A 22,451-nucleotide genomic window follows, 5' to 3' on the forward strand; every position below is an offset into this window, starting at 1 on the left:
AAATGTAAATCAAGCTGTTTCATCTGCCTGCGTAAGTCTCCCTGGATTTGAGGGGTTAAAGCGTGTGCTCAAAAACAGCACCCCTCAGCAGGGGGGGAAGGAGTCCTCATTGTTGAGAAATCTGGAGCTAAAGGCCCGGAGCCTCTTCATTTCAGCATCCTCTGCTTTTTTAAAGAAAAACCTACCCCAGATGCCCCCTGAAGGAAAAGGGGCATCCAGTATGTATTTATGATACAATTCACGTAAATGAGGCAGTTTGGCCTTAATCCTTGCCTAATTAAGTGCCAGTCTGCTGAGGCAGACTGCTAAGGGCCAAAGCGTAATACCTGTCGAATTATGGGAACAGCTGGAGCAGCCTGCCTGTCAGCAGATCAGCACCACATTAGTATCCTGCTCATTTATCGGGAGCCTGAAACAGGGAGTCTCTCAACTCCAGTTGGCCATCTTTATTTCTGTTGCTATTCTTTCCCAATTAGACTCTGCTGCTCATTATTTCCTGGAATCTGATGCTGGGAAAACAACAAAATTTGTGGATTATTCACCAAAAAAAGCTTTAAGGCCAACTGCCTGAAAGATTTCCATCCCGCTGCAGCAGCCAGAAAATAGCGATACCTCTGAACGGTCCGCATTAATTAATGAAAAACCTCATCAAATTAGCATTAAAATAATTATGAAATGAATAATGAATAATACAGAGCTGTTTGCCAAGGGGAATTTAATTAAACAATCAAAATTCTGTGTGTGGTGAAACAGTTCACGGTGCTGCTCTGCTTTTCTCCTGCTCTTTGAGGTGCTATAAGAACATTCACTTCCAGCTTTGGAAGTATAGAGCAACCAGCAAAAGCGTTATCAGCCAGTGCTGTGACCTACATAGTACCATTTGCAATTCTCCCTCTCTGATCAGCAGCTAATCAAGGCTGCCCTAGTTAGGCGATGTTACTATGCATCAGTGTTGGTGGGCAAAATTCAGTCTGCTTTACATTAAAAAATAAACATAACTAAATAGCATAGAATATTTTACTCTCAAACTGTTATTCATTTTATGTTATAAAACACTAAAAAATGACACCAGTTGAACTGAATGTGTGTTTATTTATGAGAGATTGAATCTTCCTTAATTTAGTAACAGTGCTGCTCCTCAGTGATTCCTCTTGACAAAAATTTACGTATACCTTGCTGTGAACAGCAGATACAGACCTTAAATCAGTCTCTTCTGTTGGGTTTGGATGTAATGCCACCTGCTGGGCACTCTGAGCTGGTGCTGGTGGATTAATAATTAAGTGTCATAATACCCAAAGTTAGGGAGTAGTGAACTATGTGATTACACCTGTAGTTTAACTGCATTTTACAGTAGCTAACCTACATTCTCATATTTGCATATAGTTCAAACAGTTCAGTTACTATTTTGCCTTTTTTTTTTTTAATTTGTTTACTGAAACTACACACAATCCTTGGCCATTGCCTCTCAAATATGATTGAACTCTCCAAAAAAGCTCCAATTCTTTTAATTTGGTCCTTCTTAAAATTTTCAGATAGATTGTTTTGTTTAGAACTTGTTTAGGATACTCCCCAAAGACTATCAGCTCGTCTGTTAGAAGTATTTGGGTTAATGTTTTTGAATTTGGAATTATAGAGCTACACTTGAATATATGATATGATATTTAGACTTAAGTATTGATTATTGGTGTTTGATGTTGAGCATATTCTAGGAACGAATTGAGCTACCCTGCTTTGTGCTGCATGTCCATCTGCACTGCAGGCATTCCTGCACTTTTCCAGGAATAGATGCCGATTCTATCTTTTTTGTCTAATCTGTAAACAATAAACTGAGGTGCGTGACATTTTACCCTCCTCATGACTTTGGTTTTGTTTTGGGTTTTGGTTTTTTTTGGTTTTTTGTATTAGGCTGTCCTGGAGAAAGTACAGGGGATCTGGATCATGGCAGAGATTCAACAAGGTGCTGGAAACATTCTTCAGAGATGTTGGTCCATACTGACATGATAGCATAGCAAAACACTCAGGTAAAAAAAAAAGAAAAAAAAAAAAAGAAAAATTAATAGTCATAAGTTGTGAACCTGTTTTACACACAAAAAAAGTTTGTATACTTTCCAAGTAAAGGCATTGATTGCCCGTCCACCTGAAGGTGTAACTGTCCGTCTTTACAGCTTAAGCACTTCATGCTGTAGTCTTTATGCACGCAGACTATTCTTTGTGGACTTAACTTTTACCAGCGCAGAGCAGTGCATGTGTCAGCCGGTCCCTTTTCTTTGTGACAAAATATATCCACAAAATGAAGGAAATGGAGGGAATGACATCATCACACATCTATTTTGAAAAGGGGAAGACGATTGGGTGCTGAGAGTGACAGATGAAGAACTGGACGGTCTGAATCGAGCTGAACTCTAATCCAGTCACATTGCAGCTGTCCAGGGGTCTCGGCATTGATTATATCAATAAACTCTGCTCAGATACTAATCCTAACGATACTAATACTCAGCTGAACTCCATCTGTTTTATAATATAGGACACAATAGAGCACCTGATGCTCCTGAATGAATTGCCATTACTGAAAAAAGGAGATTCTGAAGCTGGTTTCAGTCAAATCATGATTCTGTAAAGTTCTGTCAGTCAGTTGTGGTGGGATTCATTAATTCACTCTCTGTAATGAGAACATTACATTTCAAAACCAAAGGAAACTGTAGTGATGGTGATAAAATATTTGATGTATTGTTTAGTCATACCCTCTTTTGGACTGGCTGATATTGGATTACAAATCCAGATTTTCCACAAGGTGGCAGCCTACACCACAATAAATGCTGACGCTTGGCACAGCCTCCACGTGACACAGTCCTGTCTGGATTTGTCACTCATCAAATTATAGAAACATGTAATAAGCGTATGAATAGTTCAGAAGTTTCATCCCATCTGTGTTTTATTCAGATGAAGTCACTTGCAAATTAAATGGAAGCAGAGATGGATTTTAAAGAGATATTAAAAGGTTTATTACAACAACTTATCAATTCAAAATTTTATGCAGAACTTTCACGTTACAAGTACACTTTCAACACAGTATCACACCCCTTATTGTTTTTTTTTTTTTTAGCACTTAAGCCAACGTAAAACAAGTAACCAAAGCTTTCACAACTCATGTTGTAATAACTCGTTTAATGATATTTATCTGAGACATTATTAAATAAACAGTTAAATTCTCGCAGAGAATCATTATCTCATGCAGATAGCACATAACAGTAAAACTTTAAAAATCATACTTTAAGAAAACAATGATTTAGCTTCTTGTAAAACTACACAGTAGTAAGCCAGTACAGACTAAGAGAAAAGGCAAACTGACTTCATGGTGTAATTTGACTTCTTACAATTATCTGAATGATGAAATGCTCACAATTCTTACAGAGCTGTAGTAGTTTAATATACATGATGTGATTCCAGTTCACATCTGAATGCTTTCATTTTATATGACGACCTGTTGGAAAACAAACAAACAAAAAAAAAAAAGCATATCCTAATACGACTTTTCAGGTCAGTTTTGAATCGCTTAATGTGATCAAAAGGGCTCAGCTACTGAATCCAGACAATCCTATAAAAACAAAGTACATAATACCAAGAAAGATCACATACAATGTATCATTGATGTTATTTACAATGTTTTCTAAAAATGTCACCTAGAAATGCAACCATGAAAACAGCCTAATGTCCTTAAGTGCTCTGCATTAGACACTAAAGCCATAAAGAGTCACTTATAAAGCAGAGACAGTATACAAAGCAGGAGGTCTCCTCTACTGAGCAGTTATGTTCATGAGACCCTTAAAATCTGAGAGAACAGCAATCAACTGAAGCTAATCTGCATTAAAAATGTACTCAGTTCATTTATACAAAAACATTAATGGCACTGGATGAAGTCAACATCACCATGATTGAGTAATGGAAAAAAGTACTGCAATCCTACAATCACTGCTTCAGAAACAATCAGACTACAGGTGGAATGTCAATGGAATTACACACGTTTCTAACCAGCTCCCCTCCGGAAGACTACTCTACGAGCAGAGGTGAGCTCAAACATTCAAACTGCACAACTACAGCTGACCTCACTCACAGAAAATCTGTCAAATTGAAAATCTGATTCAGACATTAACGTTTGTGTGATGTGACAGTATTCCAATCTACTTCTAAAAAAAAGCTGCCTGTACTTAATCATGCGGACTGTCTTTAAATAGTAAACCCGTCATCTCTCAAATATGTGCAAAATGGAAAAAGGAAAATGACTTAAAAAATAAAAGTGTCTGTTCTAGTTCATCGTAGAGATAGTGCTTACAAACGTCATGGAGATGACACAAGCAAGCAAACTGCAAATGAGCCACGACACACCTTTGGTAAGGTCGCTAACGTTTCACTGATCAACCCCTGAAGGTGATCGCCTTCAAATAAAAAAATAGATAAGATTAATAAATAAGTCACACAAATACAAAAAACAAAACACATTTTACATCTTACACCTAAAGTGCCTGTTCTTTTGTCTTCATCAATTCCAGAGAAAACATTGCATTTTTAAAAGCATTGCCTACAAAGTACAGAATGGACCAAACAGAAAAGAAATCAGGAATAAATTAAAAACAGTACGGTCCGAACTGAAGCTGAGAGAGAATCCCTTTGCTCTGCTTGTCAGAGAGACTGAAGAGGCAACAGCACTCCGGCGATGACGCTCGGGCACCGTTTGGGACGATCAACTCCCTGAAGGCTGAGACTGGTTGGCGCCCCTCCGTGGCTGGCTCTCCTCTGTGCTCTGATTTGATGCGGTGGCGGCAGCGCCAGACGGGGCGGAGACGGCCGGGGTCGTGGAGGAGGAGCTGACCCCGTTGGAGGTGCTGACGGAGCTGTGCTGAATGGCCTCGCTCTGGGGGCTGCTTGGGACGGACATCTCCTCGCAGCTCTCATCTTTATCGGTAACTGCAAAGACGTCAGAACAAAAAAATAACCGTTTGAGGGGCTTAGGCTGCTGCAACACTTCCAGACATTTTATTTTACCGGATACACTCCAGAAGGCTTGGGCTAGCTGTGTCACACAGGCCTAATCAGATGTAAAACAGATATTTGCATGTAGTGTATGCAAACTGTTTCATTAATCCCCATAATGCTATTTCTGCACCCCTTCCTTTAATTAAAGCTCCGATGTCAATTTAAACCCACATCATAAGGGTACATTACATTCTGGGGCATGTGGCAGTGTTTCCCATCCCTAAATGCATTCTCATTTGTTTTTTGTTACCTTGCCAACTACTGCAGCGACAGATGATTACAGCACCTGATTTTAATGATGCTCACACTGGAGAGTAGGCAAGACTTGGAGTCGAAATGCCACCAGCTGTTAGGCAGTTGCATTGAATTAATTGGATCCTGATGGAAAAAAAAAGAGACTCCACTCTCATGCTCTGTTTCATAAAGGAATAAGGAGCACAATGATAATTAATATTGCTAATGATATGAAGTCACTTGCGATGGCACTTTGTAATTAATGACTGGGTTTCGTATTCGAGAATGTAAAATAGAAATTCCAAAGCAGGAAGATGCAATTAAAGAGCGATACAAATGTCTTCACATTAGAGGTTTCATCTGCCTTCTTGGCTGGACTTTGACCATGTGATTTAGTGCAAGTGAATGTCAAAGAGCTATAAACTCCCTCGCTGCTTTACTGTGCAGAAGGTCAGCCTCGGAATAAATCAGCTTGGTGGTTTTTGTTTCATGTTCAAGTGAGCATTATTGCTCCTAACAACGCTAAGTGCTGGCTGCCTGATATTTCATAATGCTCTAAAACTCTGGTTCCCTGGACCGACAGGAGCTTCTTTCCGCTCTCTTGGTTCCTGAAGAGGGGTTCGCTGTAGACAGATGGACAGCTTGGTGTGCCAAGTGAAAGCATGGCCTGGCTTGTTTGCGGGGCAGTCTGGGTAATTTCCTCCCACCTGCCATGTCTACGCTTGGGCAGGACGATGAAGGGTATTACAGGGTGTGGAGGGCCAGTGTGGCCTTATGTGGTATGTAACACTGAGAAAACAGAGTGCCTGATGAGTGCTTTACATGAGTCAGTCACAATTAAATAACGCGCTTTACTAATTAGCAAAATAGATTATTTCAGGATTCTCAACTGGAGTGCTCAAGCCCCAGGGGGTAATTCTGCTGAATAAATGGAGGACTGTGGAGTAATTTGAAATAAACAGAAATGAGAGAAAATTACCTCTTTGTTAATGTTGCAGTTTTAAGTGTGCGAATACCAGTTAGCAAGCAAGGAGAGATGTTCGCTATTAGTCATGGATGAATGAATGGAAATATCTCAGCAGCACTTAGTAAACAGCTCAGTTTTAATACAAAAGCAGCTGCAACAGACAGCTAAAGCTAAGCACAGGTTAAAGTTAGTATATGTGATGGCTAAATGGTTGAAAAGGGAAAAACACTTCTTCACGTCAAGTTAGGTAACTTCTGTTTGTGTGTTTTACCCTCATCCATTTGGTAAACAACACCACGAGAAGAAATGAAGCAGTTGTTCTAGTTGGAAAAATATCAATAAATAAATATGAAGTTCAAATAAAAATATCTAAATCTTCAACATATATACGGACAGCCACTTTGTTAGCTATGCCTTGCTAGTACAGTGTTGGACCCACTTTTGACTACAGAACTGCCTTAATTCTTAGTGTCATCAATTCAACAAAATGCTGAAACAATTCCTCAGATATTTTGATTCATATTAACATGAAAGCATCACACAGTTGCTGCAGATTTTTTCAAGCTGCACATCCTTGATGCAAATCCCACTCCACCACATCCCAAAGGTGCTCTATTGGGTTGAGACCTGGTGACTCCAGAGGTCATTTAAATACAGTGAACTCATTGTCATGTTCAAGAAACCAGTTTGAAATTATATGAGCATTGTGACATGGTGTGTTACCCTGCTGACTCATTAGACCAGTCAATGTTTTTCCAATCGTCTACTGTCCAATTTTGGCGAGCCTGTGTGAACTGCAGCCTTAGTTTTGTGGTTTAAACTGACAGGAGTGGCACTCGGTGTGGTCTTCTGCTTCAAGATTCAACTTGTTGAGGGATGCTCTTCTGCATACTTTGCAAGTTACATGTGGCTAATTGAGTTGCTGTTGCCTTTCTATCACTTCTAAGGGGTCTTGCCATTTTCCTCTGACCTCTGGCATCAACATGGCATTTTTCCCAGAGAGCTGCTGCTCACTGGATATTTTCTCTTTTTCAGACCATTCTCTGTAAACTCTAAAGATGGCTGTGTGGGGAAAATCCCAGCAGATCAGCAGTTTTTAAAATACACAGACCAGCCCATCTTGCACCAACAACCATGCCATGTTCAAAGTCACTTAAATCACCTTAATTCCCCATTCTGATGCTCAATTTGAACTTCAGCAGGTTGTCTTGACCATGTCTACATGCCTGCTGCCATGTGATTGGCTGATTAGATATTTGCATTAATGAGGTGTTGAACAGGTGTACCTAACAAAGTTTATTTTCATGTTGATATTCTGCCCTACCCCTAATGAAAAACTAGTTCAATTGAACACAAGGGTGGGGCTAATCAAGGACTACTTGAGCTTTTTAAGGTGGACATCAAAAACTATTTGGAATCCCTGGATTCTGCCATTCAACCAGACTTCACCTTACTTACTTTCACTCTCTCTCTAATTGGCTTTCCTTCTAGGCTTTTTGAAATTCAAACGCACCTGTTAGCAGAAACCAAACCAGTAAACTGTGGTGTTTGAAAAAGGTTCTATTTTTCAAAATGCATTAAACAAAACGTTGCAAAAGTGTTTCACAAAGGTCCAGAAAGAGAGGACAGACACCCTCAGCAAACACGTGAGAAAGATGACCCACTTCATCTGTGAACTCAGCTAAAAATGTCTGCACCAAATGAGACTTGGCTCTGACAGCCCACTCTAGCCTGGAAACCATCAGTCCCATAATGCACATGACATGCATCCGTGGGATGGTTAGCAATAAGAGATGCATAATGAACAGTGGAATTTGGTGGACACCCCACAATGAGAATGCTCTGCAGTACTGGATTCATTTCAGCGGCAATCATTGTCAATACAAGTCAGCAGAGGTGTTCAGAGCAGTGGAGAAGTGGCTTGGAGCACACTCGCTCTGGGCTGCATGCTGGCTCATCTGTGAAGGAAGGTGAGTTATGACCAAAAAATCAGACTGACAGAGCCCCGATCCGAGGAAACGAAGAAAAATAGGTGATATATTTCTAAATGAGACTTTGTGATGATGCTGTACAGTACAGGCTGACAACAGCAATTTGAATAAAGAGGCTGCAAATGGCAGACACTTCTCGCTTATTCAAATATCCACTAAGATGATCATTGTAAGCTAAAGATGTTCAAACTACAAATAAGTGAATGCTTACAAAAAGAGTTAACATCCTTTATAATTCAGTTCTTGACACCTTTTTCTTCTGAACACCCTTCCAGACACATTCAGCAGACATTTACCTTCATCTAACAAATGTTGATTTAGGTATCAAATGAGGAGAAACTGTGGATACCACCTGTGGCCTCTTTATAGGAAGACTGCAAGTGAGAATTTGTCTCACACACCAGCACCCATAAATATCCAAACTTTTACCAAGTTTGTCAAAAACTAATATGTCAACAGCTCTTTTTGTTTGGCCACATGTCCTTCTAGTGGTTAGCCGGAGCTCATTTTTAGACACGTTTCATTGGAAGCCTCGGGCTGAGAATAATGGAGCATTACTCACTGTGATAGCCAGATTTCTTCTGCATGGCGGTTACAGGGCAATCTTTATGAGCCAGAAGAAGCTGCTTCAGCTGAGCCACTTCGTTTCTCAGCAGGGTGACTTCATTCTTGAGGAGAGAGGAGACACACAACAGCGATCAGTAAAATGGTCACCGGAGCAAACAGCATGCCAGATGTAAACATGGAGGGTGGGAAAAAAAACAGGTGACAGGTGCACATAGTTCAAATCTTACAAACTAGATAAAAGGTTAGCTGATTATTGCAGAAATTAAAATATGAACAAGGGCCTTTACAAAGTAATTCCAAGTTTTTTTTACATGTGGTACACAAACGTTTTTAATCAACTTAGATTGATAATCTTATTTTTTTTAATATTCTTTCTGTTAGGCAAAATATGTATGATTACTATTTCTGTCTGGTTCTTAGCCAAATTTAAAGCAAATATGTAAGAAATAAGCTAATATGGATGAATGTGTACTCTGAGTGTTTGAGGTTTAGCTAGAGTTTAAGCTCCAAAAAAGGCCAACACAATATGCTATAGTGGTAATGTTACTGCAAAAGATGCATCCCCAAATGTTCATGTATACAATATAATAAATTCACATATGCATGAACACACACAAAAGCAACCTGAATGTTGTTTTGTGCCCTCTCTATATGAAAAGCTTCATCTTCAATGAATTATTACTGGAAATGTAGGGTTGCATTCTAAAGACCTCCTCTGTACAGTACTAACGACATGACCACTATGTTACTGTAACCAAACCTGCAAACACTCCAACAAGAACCAGTGAACACAGGGGAAGGGCAACAATACAACAAATGAATTCAGAATAAAGTATGCACTTTTTCATTTATGTATTTCCTGTGCAATAATTATGAGCCTTCACTGGCTACCGACCAGCACATTTGTCAGAGGTGAGCTGTTCGGATTGTCAGAGCAACTTTGTAGATGCTGCGCAGATTTACGCTTTCGTGTCGTTACAGCTCCCGAGGGAGGTGAGGATTTCTGCATGTCGTAAAAGAGAGCCACATTACGTTGAAGGTGACTTTAACTGGATTTAGAGCGGCCAGGGGCCCACAGAACACCCAATGGCAGATTTAAGCTCTGTCTCTTCTCCTTTAAAGGACTATGGGTGGCTTAATCTATTAGTCTAAAAGCAGCCAATTTATTTGATTCCATCTGTTTAGTCTAGCTGCCTTTGGCAGGGTTGAGCTATTGTAAGACAGATTTAAACACAGCTGGAAGAAGCGTATGTATCGCATCCAGCCAACGCTGTACTCACTGTTATTCCACCATGACTGCTTTCATTTACAGGCAACAGAAAATGATTTTGAACCACTTCTTCCAATTCACTACAGAGACAGACACTTGCCAAAAATTCCAACACCAGTAACATTAAACTGCATCCTACGTAGGATTTAAAATGGGACTAAAATGGACTTTTGAGAGTTAAAAACTTATCTCAAACTTTGTGATTTAATCGGAATTGAGTAAATGGGCCTTCGGTGATGCTGGAAGCTCTCTGAGCTGCCTGGTCTGACACCTCATTAAAAAGCCAGTTAAGGATGATGTTAAAATAATTGTGCATCATTAGAGGCAGTTTTGCTGATCAGCTGGGCCATGTCAGCATGTGTTTAAAAAACAAAAAAGCCCTGCAATGCTGATTAATGCCCCCGTATAAAGCGTCCCTTTTATTCTCAGCCACATGTTGTTCTCCTTTTTTTAGTTCTCATTTTATAACCTTATTCACTCACCTATCATTTCCTTTTCATCTACCTTTATTTAAATAAAATACTGAGTCGCGTCGCCATGACAAGTGCTGATAACTTGTTTTTGAACCAGAAGATATTAACAACATGAACCCATTTATTTTCCACTGCCGTGTATTCCCTCCTCCACCCTGCACATCTTACTCTGCTTTCATAGAAAAATAAGACAGTGAGCAAATAAACACCACATCTCATTTAATTGTCTGGAACACCGATGTGCCGCACCCCCGGCTCACACTTATCAACAGAGACAGCAGATACATGAACTGTTTCGAACTTGTCAGCATCAGATCCTAATTGCTTCCAGCGAAATGAAGGTTCAAAAAGACACCTTTCCCTAGGAGATTTTTGAGGCCATTCAGTAAACTGCTGAGACAGAAGCGAAGACACGCTTGTGTGCGGCTGACATCTGGAGGATACATCTTTATTGACAGGGACATATCGATGTAAAGGGCTCACACACCGCTGCTGTCACACGGCAGCTCTTCTTAATCGGCTTTAATGACTTCATCACCACAGAAGGGAAAAGTCTGCGTAAGGACACATACGCTAACATCTTAGACTGACAAACAGACATACAGTAGGCACGCATGCATACACAAAGCGACACACTAATGCATCTGAGCGCAAAACAAAGAGAGACGAAGGAGGGATTTTTATTCTCGGCAGCTGACTGAAGTATGTAAAAAAGCACCTGTAGTTGTGCGTTCATGGAGGCGAGGTCCTCAGCTTTCTTCTCCAAAGACTGGACCCACACCTTTCTCTTCTGCCTGCAGCGAGAAGCTGCAGCCCTGTTACGCTCCAGGAATTTGCGCCGCTTCTCATCGGGATCTTCACTCGTGGTTCTGCGCCGCCGACCCCCTGTGCTCGGTGGGTTTGGCGCAGGGGGCACCGGGGAAGCCTGTGCAACATCAACAAACAAAATACTAACAATCATGATGATATAGAGACATAACTAGAAGAAGAAAATCACTAATTGCATTTTGTAACTAAAAAATTTACCATGTCACACGTCATTTTTAACTTAATCTAGTTTCAGGTCGTCCTGTTTAATACTGTGATATAAGCTTGTGCTTACAAAAGGCTTTAATACAGGCACAAAATATTCTCAGAGATGGCTAAAAGATATTACTGATGATACTACAGTAGGTCTGAAGTATTATTGGAAATTCTGGTTCTCATACCAGAACCACACTCTTCCTGCTACTAAGCGACCACTTTACCATCACTGTTTGCCGTTAAACAGAATAGCAAAGGGGGATTTTCAGTTTTTTTTTTTTTTTCTAAATACTAGCTGCTGTGACAGAAATTTGCTGTGGACAAAAAGGTGAAGTATGTTAACAGCTAATGCTGGCAAGCTTGGCGCATCCATGGCATAGATACCAACGAACTATTGGTAAGCAACAAATAGAACCTAATACTTACTTGAATGAACTTCTGAGACATTTTAAAACCAAATGACTTTGCAGGAAAATGTGGTGTTTAAGCCATGACTTAATAAGCAAAAAAAATTGATTATGTATTAAATGTATTAGTCTGGCCAAAGATTTAAGACACACAATAGATGAAACAGTAATAAAACAATAAACTGTGGAGAAGATATAAATACTTACAGGTGTCTCTGTGGTGGAGGTGGCTGGCTGCTGCAGAGAATGTGGAGAGGGTGCCTCGGTTGTGGGCAGGTGAGGAGCCGGAGTTAGGACTGCGGTCGGGGCTGGAGTTGGGGTTGGTGTGGGGGCAGGAGAAGCCGGGGTGGCAGTGTGTGTTACAGCACTGCTTTGGATTTCACCACCATCTCCATTGGTTACCTGAGGAAGCTGCTGGCTTAATGTGGCTTTCAATTTCTGGAAACAAAATTTGGCAGAGGGAAAATATCTGTGCAAGGTTTATAAAAAAAACAAGCACTGGTTAGTGCAAGATGGAAAACATTATGTAGAAAGTGATTTTAAAAAGAGACCATATGGCTCCCTAAACTGCAGAGTAAAAGTGTAGGCATATAAAAGTTACATTTCTGAACATCAAAATGAATTTTCACTGTCTATCACAGCGTGATGTATAACAGAGCACAAAAACTGCTGATTTTCAGCTGTTATTACCTTCAGGAGAGTTTCTATTTCCATTTTGTGAAATGAGAAAGGCTACCGACATGGACCAAAATTTTAATTCTATAATGTTTCAAAAAACAAAAAGGACATTTCTCATTTACAATAGCATCCTGATACTTTGCAGAAAAACATTTAGTAGCACTTACACTTCTGGTAAGTTTCTGCAGACTTACAGGGTAGTTCGTCTTATTCTCCCTCTCAGATCATCTCAAGCTTCATTTGATTAGATAGGAAGCTGCTTTCTCGGGGTCTCTCCAAAGTTATATTTTATATGGTGTAACTCTTCTTTTTGTCGTGGCTGTATGGCAAGATGTTTTACAGTATGAGGTTAAGGCTGGACACCTGGACCCCAGTCTCAATTCCTGTGCAATCTGGAAGAAGTTGCCTTTCTTCATCTTCAGGATGTGACTGCAATAATCTATCCTTTAACTAGCCAGTCTGCCTGTCCATGCTGCTCAGAAACCCTTCTCCCCGGTCCCTCTGCATGATGCTGCCTCCACCGTGTTTAATTGTAGGGGTCTTATTAATGAGATGGCAGTGGATTTAGATTTTTGCTCAATCGATGCTTCGCCATAATTTCAGATCTACAGACAGTTCCTTGGATTTCATGGCATGGACATGATGGTGAACTGTGGGTCTAAAACTGACTAAACACACTGGATCTCGCATTAGAATGATTGAGAAGTCCGAACAGCACCTCCACCCCCAAGAGATTTTTTTTTAACACTTCCTCTAACCACACGACACACAAACATTGCTCCCTGCAATTCACAGGTCAATTCCTCTAGCATCAAAAACATGCAAACAAACAAGGTGAAAGTGAATGAGCCTTTGGAAGCAGTAACAGAGTGAGAGGGAATACATTTACATGAGAAAACAGAGGACCGCATTATTCTAGCAACTACCTTTGCCAGACCAATCTATCTACCAAATTAGTTTATCGTGTGATACCCTTCCAGAAGCTCTTCTGGCAGAAACAAGATATTATTCTCTTGGAATGGCCCACAGAAAGAGGGAAAAGCCAGTCAGATTCATATTTCATCTCTGCCATGGAAACCTCATCAGTGTAATAACCCTCCATCTCATGGGTGTTATTCAACCATCTGCTACTATATTACTTATCTTTATTTTGCAACTAATTAACAGCATAATCTTCTAAATTCAGCAAGTTAATTATCATTATTGTGGTCTTTGCAGCATCATCAGTCCTTGTAAAGTGCCGTCTCCGTGCCCCCCGAGAGCAAGGTGGGGGCGGGGAGCGGGCAGGTTGAGCTGGGGGTCTGTTTTCTTGACGCAGGCTCATTAGGTGTTTGCTGATGAGCTGAGTGCGGTGGGAGGTGCCGCGAGTAAGAGGGGGGATGCAGGTCAGGCAGGATTCTGCTGAACAAAAGGTTCCATGCAGGGTGAGGCCAACTTAATGTGCCTCGCTGAGCGTGTGCCAGGATGCCCCCAGCTGGCTTTCACAGGTAGCCCCCCTCTGGTTGGCCCTGGTGACGGCGTGCTGAGTGCAACGCTGTCTTCCCGTTTGTCATCTCCGAACCCCATGATCCCCAACAACTCCCTGCCCCTCTCTTTATTCTTCCCTCTTCCTCCTTCTCACCAGTCAGGATCAATCCTCCCTCCCAACACACACACACACACACACACACACACACACACACACACACACACACACACACACACACACACACACACACACACACACACACACACACACACACACACACACACCTCCTCTCTGTAGTTTAGCTGTTAATTTCCAAAGGCGGAGCATGCTGCGAACACTTACAGGTTCTGTGATCCGTGCTTCATCACGTTGCCACTGATCTCCCTCACAACACTTTATATCTCTGCCCTTCAACTATCACTGTTAATACAAGACAAGACTGCTGTGACCACCTTCTCCCCTCAGAGAGATACCTGGCGCATTTTTGGGGCATTTTTTGTAGCTGGATCATGTTAAATTGGTAGGACAGGTGTAAGTGTTTTTATTCCATTCCTCATTAATCTGCTAATTAGTTTCTCAAATAATTGATTAATCATTTATATCACAAAATACCGGGAAAGGTCTCCAGTGAGCACACTGCTCATGGATTAATAAATCATCAGCACCATTTTTTTTTTTGGATAGCACAAACCCAGTCTTCCTCATCATTCTTGAAGAAAGCAACCTTATTGTCTTATTGTTCCTCATTAGGCTCTCTCATTACCTTAGCTGTTATCACCTCTCTCAAATGGGGAATAGCAGCTTCAGTGTGGAAATAACATTTGATGCAAATTAAAGAAGAAATAATAAATACCAGCTTTGCTTCTGATTGGGCGGGCTGAGGCTGTGGCGAGGGAGGTCCTGGGATTCCGGGGACGTTAGGCACTACGGTGACAGGTCTGACAAGCTGACAGCAGACACACAGACACAAATCAGCACAGAGAAAATTAGTCTTTGCGCAGTAAAAAGGCAGCCAGTGCTCCCCCCACAATGTAAACACACACACATACATACATACAGACACACACACACACACATACACACAGCCATGGCAGGCTCTCAGAGTTTCCTCATATCTCAGCCTCATTAGGTTGGATGGCCTGTTATTTTGTGGAGGCAGCGCCACATGGAGATGCAGTGTGCACGCTAATGAACCTCTGCCTGCCTGCGTGAGAGCATATGGACAGGGAAGCTGAAGAGAGGATGGAGAGACATGAGTCAGAAGGCCAGACTTGGGCCTCCTCTCACTGCCGCTGACAATGAAACAGAGGGAGATGGGAAGAGATGGGGGGGGGGGGGGTTTGATCGAGTGAAAGGGAGGCCCACTGGTGGCTCATGTTCTCCATCTACTTTCGTCCTCCTTTACTTGTCAAAGGCTTTCCATATCCCCACAGACCAGGAAGACAGAGGTTTTCCCTGCTGTGCCTCTATCAGGAGATAATCGACTGCTGCTCAGTGTTCCACGTAGATAATCAGGACTACAGTGAACAATAGGACAGGCAACCACATGGGAGAGTTAAAAAAATGCCAACAAGACCTTCATTTACAGCATATTTTAATATGACACACAGCCATAGTATTCGCACAAAAAACAAGTAGCATCATCTTTCGCTTCCACTTTAAATTAAGGGCGATGATTTTGATTGTACAAGAAAAAACAGGAGTAAAGTGTGCTGGAAAGAAGCCCGCTGTACCTCAGCCAAATCCTGTGTCTTTGCCACAAGTGTACTCTAAAGTCTATTATTTCAGTCAGCCTCTCCAGCTTTTACACTGACTGCCAAATCTGAGGTGCCAAAGTTGTAAATAGTCCCTCTGTCCAACTAAAGCAAACAAAGAATGATTTCAAAGTATTGCAACAGCTTAAAATCAATGTCATCTGAGAGGGATTTGAATTTTTAACCACATAAGTTACTATCCATTAATGTTTGAAAGCAACAGAGGTATATCTGCAGAAATGATGTGTTTTGATGTTAAATGGAAAACAGCAACATTTCCCGTGTAAACTACCGGTCAGTAGAGCGTGAAATCATTCGACTCATTTGGTGAAAACAAATGTTTTTTTTTTTTCATTCGTTCATTCTTTTCTTTGGAAACAGCATTCAGCAACTGACAAGTGGGCATATTATATTTGTTATGGAAGCTCAAAAGCTCCACAACAGCTTCTAAATAAACTTCACAATAAGATTATTTCAGTAATAAATAGCTCTGACTCCTCTATTTGTTCTGCAGGTTATGATCACTGCATGCTGATCGGTTTAATCAAATAAACACCAAAATGTTCAGTTTCTACAGAAAAGCTGTTTTCACACATGAACTCTGGAAAATGCTGGGATAATCAGGTTGGGACGCTGTTCAAAAATTATATATATTTTTTAATACAGAACACAGCAAAAGACAATTTGCATCAGCTGCATTTTTCACTCCTTGAAATACTCCGTGTGGTTTAGGCGAGGAAGCTGCCTAACTGGAGCGTGCAGGTAGCAGGTACAGAACGACCACCCGCTAGCTGTGAATTCACCAGAATATTCCCTGCGCTTCTCACGCCAGTACAGGAATTTGTACCAGTGAGCTGGCATGTTAAAGATTGGCCAACGTTCATGTTCTCCAAAACACGTCTGCCAGATGATAGCAAAACAAGTTTCTGGGCTGAAGTGCATTTGTGAAAACAGCTTAAGCCTAATTTAATGAAACACAATGTCGACAGAACATACTGGGCATAAAACTCACAGGGATTGTAGTTGGAATATGTACACTTGAGCTTGTAATAGATGCAGGTATAGCAACTGGCATGGTCTGGCCATTAGGCAGCTGTAAGAGCACGGGGAAGGTACCAGACACTGGGCTGAAAGAGCAAAGAAATCACAGTGAGGCAGACAACAAACAACTCTGAGATTAACAAAAAACAGAATATGTCACAACTTAAAGACAGGGGTGACTACAAATATACAACATAATGTCATATTCAGGCAACAACTGATGGAAATTAACCAGACAGAAAAAAAAAAGAAAAAAAAAAGGACCTGCTACATAACAGAGTCAAACAATATTATCAAAAAAATCACATTTTACTGTTACATTAGGCCTAATAAGTGACATCAGTATTGCCCAGATATTGATTTCTGGTAACGAAGTGATTTCACTGTCAGGAAAACACATGGAGTTTTCACCAAATCATCTGTGTCGGGATTTCAAATATTGAATAATACTGAAAAATCAAGCACAAATTTTACTACTAAAAATAGAAAAAATATAGTAAAATCATATATATTTACAAACTAAGTCCCCATTTCAAACATAATATAGCAACTGTAGCAGGTTCTGCACTTAGCCCCAGATTTACAAACCATCTGTGCAGGTGCAAAACCCTGTTTTTTCATTAAGTTTGTGACTGAACAGTGTGGATAAAGTTTCCCTTTCAGAGAGCTAAATTTGGGGCGCGTGTATTTAAATGAATTATACAAATGTGATTTATAATTTACTGTTATTTATGCCATTATTTAATCCTGAATAAGCGTGACCTTTTCTGTGCCTGATATAGCTGTGATAGTAGACTCTAGGAGGGGGGGGGTGTCAATCAAATCTGTGAGTGCCGGTGTCAAAGCTTTGGCTCTCTTGAGCAGATCTTCCCTGAGTTTCACTCCAAATGTTGAGGGGTGAGTCCACAATACATTTATTTTAATGTACCAGAGTAGAGATTAAAGTGGAGGACTGGAGGCTGTGGCTGAGATTCTTTGACTTGCCTGCATGCAGAAAAGAAAAAAACAAAACAGGGATGTGTACATTTAAGATTCCTTATTTATCCCCAAAGTTGTGAAATTACCTTGTTATAGCTCCCAAGATATGAACAACAACAAAAAATTACACTAAAATGGGAGCTTGGTTAAATAGGAAATCCAAAAAATTTGATGAGTTCAATAAATTAAATATGATACAATACAGAGTTTAAATCTTATATGAATGCAAATAAATTACTCAAGACTCACCCTTCAATCAGAACATATTAAATCTCCTTTAGCTGTCTCTTCTTTATTTGAGTTTTTAAGCTGTTTCTGGGAAGAAACTCATTAAGTGTAAAGCCTACACCTGTATTATATTATTTTTGTTAGCAGATTACTGCATGTTTGTGACTTCCACTGCTTTTTGGTACATCACACTGATCATTACTGAAATGAAATGGCCGGATTTGTGCTCAAAGATAAACGACATGAGCACTTTTAGCAGATCACTCGCAGAACTTTCCACTCCCATCTGCACTTTTTTGAGATTGCAGTCTCATTCTAATTTGCCCTGCGTGGCAAAAGATGGTGCACAGTTTTACAAAGTAATGAAGGTGCCTCTATGTCATTTCCATCTGCTGGAGGAAAAACCTACAAAGCTGCAGTGGAGGTTTTTATAAGCTGATGAACCAAAAAAACAAAAACAAAAAACTGAGCCTTTCAGAAGACAAAAAAGGATGCAGGGAATAAGGTGGGAAGAATCATTAGTAAGAATGAGAAAACCATTGGATCCTAACACTCAGTATAACTGTGAGTGCAGCTAGCATTTTGTCGCTGACTGAGTGAAGTTTCCTTCAGTTACCGTTATGAAAAAAAATGAAATTTAGCTAGGTTTTAATTTTGCCAAAGACTTATGTAAAATGCTGGAGCCAAAAATAAGTGCAAGACCCGCTGTGACAGCGATGATTATGTGAAAACCCCATTCATTTTTTTCTTCTAAAACTCTAATTTTTAATTAATGTGCTGTATATTTGCGTATATTTGAGCAACACTGATTTTGTTCTCCGAAGATGGAAGTTACAGCCAAAAGAAAATGTTCCTGCAGAGCGCAAATAAATCCAAAAACAAGCACATGCCTCATGAAATATGAGCTCACCATGGCAAAACTGCACAAAAATGATTTGGAAAAGGAAACAATGACTTAATAGAACTAGGATCTCAAGAAATGGACACATTTGGTTACTTACACTATAGGCCTATTAGTAGATGGGACTTGGGTAATAACAGAGCTAGATGTTGGCGATGGGAGAGCTTGCTGTATTACAACATTAGCCTCTGAGGTTGCTAGGAGTACATTGGGAACTTGGAGGGATGCAGGATGGACTATAGTAGATGTTGGCAGTGAGGCTGGCTGCAAAGATAAATCCTGGAAACATCATACAAGACCTTAGCTGAATGAAGTGTTTAACTGACACCAGATTACTTGAATGTTTCCTATTATAAGACGCAGTTAATCTTTCCTCAACATCAGGAATAAATAATATGAGCAATAAAATAAAAGGTATTTGTTTGAATCCATCTAATATTTGTGATGTAATGCTATTCTTGCCAGTTTTTTTTTTTTTTTGTGGATTCACAACAAAAGAAAACAAGTTGGAGTTCAAGTCAAAATTAAATTATAATGAGCAAAAAGTCCCAGAGCTTCAAAGATTGTTCATACCAGTGAATCTGCAAATTACTGATCACAGGAGCAGAGAGCATCCTTCATTACAGCTTTGTAAATGCTCTGTGATTAGATAAAATACCAGAGGCACTTATTTAAAGCATATACCTTGTCATCATTTGTAGTAGACTCAGGGTGAGGCAGAGGGCTATCTCGGTGTGTCTCTATAGCTGTGGGCTCCTCAATTTTGTTGCGTATGATAGGTGTTGCAAGAGGTGACAAATCCAGGGGTAGCTGTAGAACATCAATAAGCCCAAAATCATCAAAAGACTGAACGCAGACAAAGCTCAGATGATCCACTAACACATTTAACAACGTGAACCACCTTTTTGATTTCATCTTCAGTGGCTTTTTTGAAGTCATGGTCAAAAGGACTTGCGAGTTCATTGAAGAGCCCAACCTCGTCACAGTTCTTCAGAAAGCGGGTAGGTGTTGGGGTTTGGTCTGCAAAGGAGGAAACTGTTGAGCACAGACACAGAAATGTAAAGCATCCATCGCATCTAAATATCCCAACTTAAAGAGCACTCACCTGCAATGATAACGCTGTCATTCCGAGCAGGGCCAAACTTCAGGGTCATCTCATGTTTGTGTTTGTGGACAGCCAAGTGGTCTTCATTTGTGAATCTCTATGGAAGGTTAAAAAAAAAAATTTTTTTTTAAAATACAGCAAAGCGATGTGACTGAAAGACGTCTGGAGCAGAACGCTTCCACCTTTTAATTCTGAAGAATAACTTGTCTTCTGCTTCATGGGTGGATTCCATTCTGACACTTACTGGCTCTAACATGTGGCTGTCGAAGCTCATTACAGGCTTTAACTACAAAAGCTGCAAGTGTTTTACAACTGAGCCCAACCCATTTATCTTTATGAGTATTGACTAAACAGAAACAAATCCTGCTGACCAAAATGACAAACAACTGAGCAGCACCACAACCAAAGGTATCTAATGTTACTATGAATGTAGAGCAGTTGTAACAAACATTTGGACACTGAACTTCATGAGGGTAGACAGCACTAAGTTTGTGCTTATCGGACAACTGACAAGTCTAGTACTGACGACACACTGACCATGTCCTCAGTATTTTGAAAGGGCTTTGGGGAGTCTGAAGACCCATTTATATATGTTAAATCTAATTAGGCACGTACCAGTCCATGTCCCAATTTCAGCCTATCAGTAAATAAATGAAAAATGTTTAGTGGCTTATTTTTATCTGATGTGTCACATTAATTTTGTGATGAACAGCTGAAAGACTTTTTTTTAAAATGAATCTATGTTTGTTACCCCACAACGGGTAGCAATTAGCAAACAAAAGCTAAATTTAAAAATGGAGATCGGCATTGATTATTAGTCAAACTGTTATTTTAATCACTGGCAATGGTACTGGCATACATTTTACAAGAGGAGTATCCCCCCTTTTTAAGAGGTTTTAGGCAGATTTCAGTACTTTTAGGATTCACTACATCTGAATTATATGCATTTTAGCAAAATTATAAATTAATTAAGCATAGATTTCCACCGAAATAAACATTTTAGAGGGCTTTAGATCATCTTATAACTCAAAAATCATGAGAAAAAAATTACAACAAAAAAGCACCTGATCATGAATAGCAGGCAACCTTAATAACTTTCTCAGGACCTCAAATCAATGTATGTGAGTAGCTGTTAGGATTTAACCTCTTATAAACGTGCAGTCAATCCAGTATTATTATGATGGGATATGTTTTAAGCTTAGTGTTTGAACTCTATATTTGCTTTAGTTTATTATGTGCTCACATGGTGGATTTTTCTAAATAAACTTTTTTGGACTGATGTACTAAATAGATTGAAGTGATGACCAGCCTGTAATGTAAATTGAATTTTTTTTTTTTTTGCCCTTGAGCACCAAACATGTGTATCCAGTCCTGCTCATCTGAACACTGAGATTTATGAAACACTGGTGATCAAAGACTTACCTGTCCACACCCAGGAGCAGTACATAGGAAAGGTTTATCATCACTCATATTAAGGAATTCCTGTTACCTCGCCCTGAAATAAAATCAAGATAAATAAATAAAGTAAATATATGAATAAAGTTATACGTGCAGACACGGAATAATGTATATTTCAAGAGGTAGCTGCATATGCACAGGATTATGTCAAATAATAATTTGAGAGAATAAATGTAGCTCATGGTGTGTGAATACAGGGTGGTTGGAGGAGCCCTGCAAAGGATGCTGTATTTAGAAGGCAGAGTTGGAAATCTGGACAAAGCCTATGGATGCAGGGCGGCTGCTTTGCTTGTTTACACCTCGGTGTCATCATAAAGAGGATTATCGCTTCATTTGTTTTCGCCCAACAAGCGACTGAGCTACACATCCAGGGCTATTATAGTCTGACACCTTTGGCCAAAAGCTTCTGTACTGTAAATACAGCAGCTCATCGCTGACAGGCATCACAGAACATGTAACTATAACGTTACTACATAGGTAGCGCTCGTCTCTTCCAGTCGCTTCCATGGAATAGCCTGAGCCCTGCGTTAACATACTACCGTCGCCATATTAGGACCTAAATATCACTGTAAACAAAGGAGATGTCAACGTTTGTTTCAAGGCTGTCTCATCGTAACGGAGCACGAGTACCTCACGCTCTCAGCAATTGTCTTTTACTACAGCTTTATACCCATTCGCTATCAGTTTATGTGGTCACTTACCCCTCAGCCACAACCCTCGATTTACAAAATCCCACGGTTGTACTAAAGCATCGCGAGAACAGCTACGGCTCTTCCGTAAACGTCACATTCGGACAGCCTAGACTTTGGTATTTTTCTATCATTGACCTTCAAGTAGTTTCGGAAAAGAATTAGGAGAATAAATCCACACCAGAAAC

The 22,451-nt window shown here is 40.2% G+C and overlaps 1 protein-coding gene across 1 annotated transcript; it reads right to left on the reverse strand.

Moving 5' to 3' along the window:
* Positions 1 to 3,038: 3,038 nt before the first annotated feature.
* Positions 3,039 to 22,336, reverse strand: atf2 (activating transcription factor 2). The gene is made up of 12 exons (XM_030758393.1): positions 22,276 to 22,336; positions 21,539 to 21,611; positions 20,117 to 20,213; positions 19,913 to 20,031; positions 19,696 to 19,821; positions 19,112 to 19,290; positions 16,876 to 16,990; positions 14,963 to 15,055; positions 12,171 to 12,401; positions 11,252 to 11,458; positions 8,786 to 8,891; positions 3,039 to 4,962 (listed from the first exon to the last, which is right to left on the reverse strand). Exons 2-12 carry the CDS (start codon positions 21,584 to 21,586, stop codon positions 4,739 to 4,741), a joined length of 1,545 nt encoding a protein of 514 aa, XP_030614253.1. The 5' UTR covers positions 21,587 to 21,611; positions 22,276 to 22,336; the 3' UTR covers positions 3,039 to 4,738.
* Positions 22,337 to 22,451: the final 115 nt, after the last annotated feature.

This window comes from Archocentrus centrarchus, chromosome 21, assembly GCF_007364275.1.
Source record: "Archocentrus centrarchus isolate MPI-CPG fArcCen1 chromosome 21, fArcCen1, whole genome shotgun sequence".
In the NCBI taxonomy this organism is placed as follows: domain Eukaryota; kingdom Metazoa; phylum Chordata; class Actinopteri; order Cichliformes; family Cichlidae; genus Archocentrus; species Archocentrus centrarchus.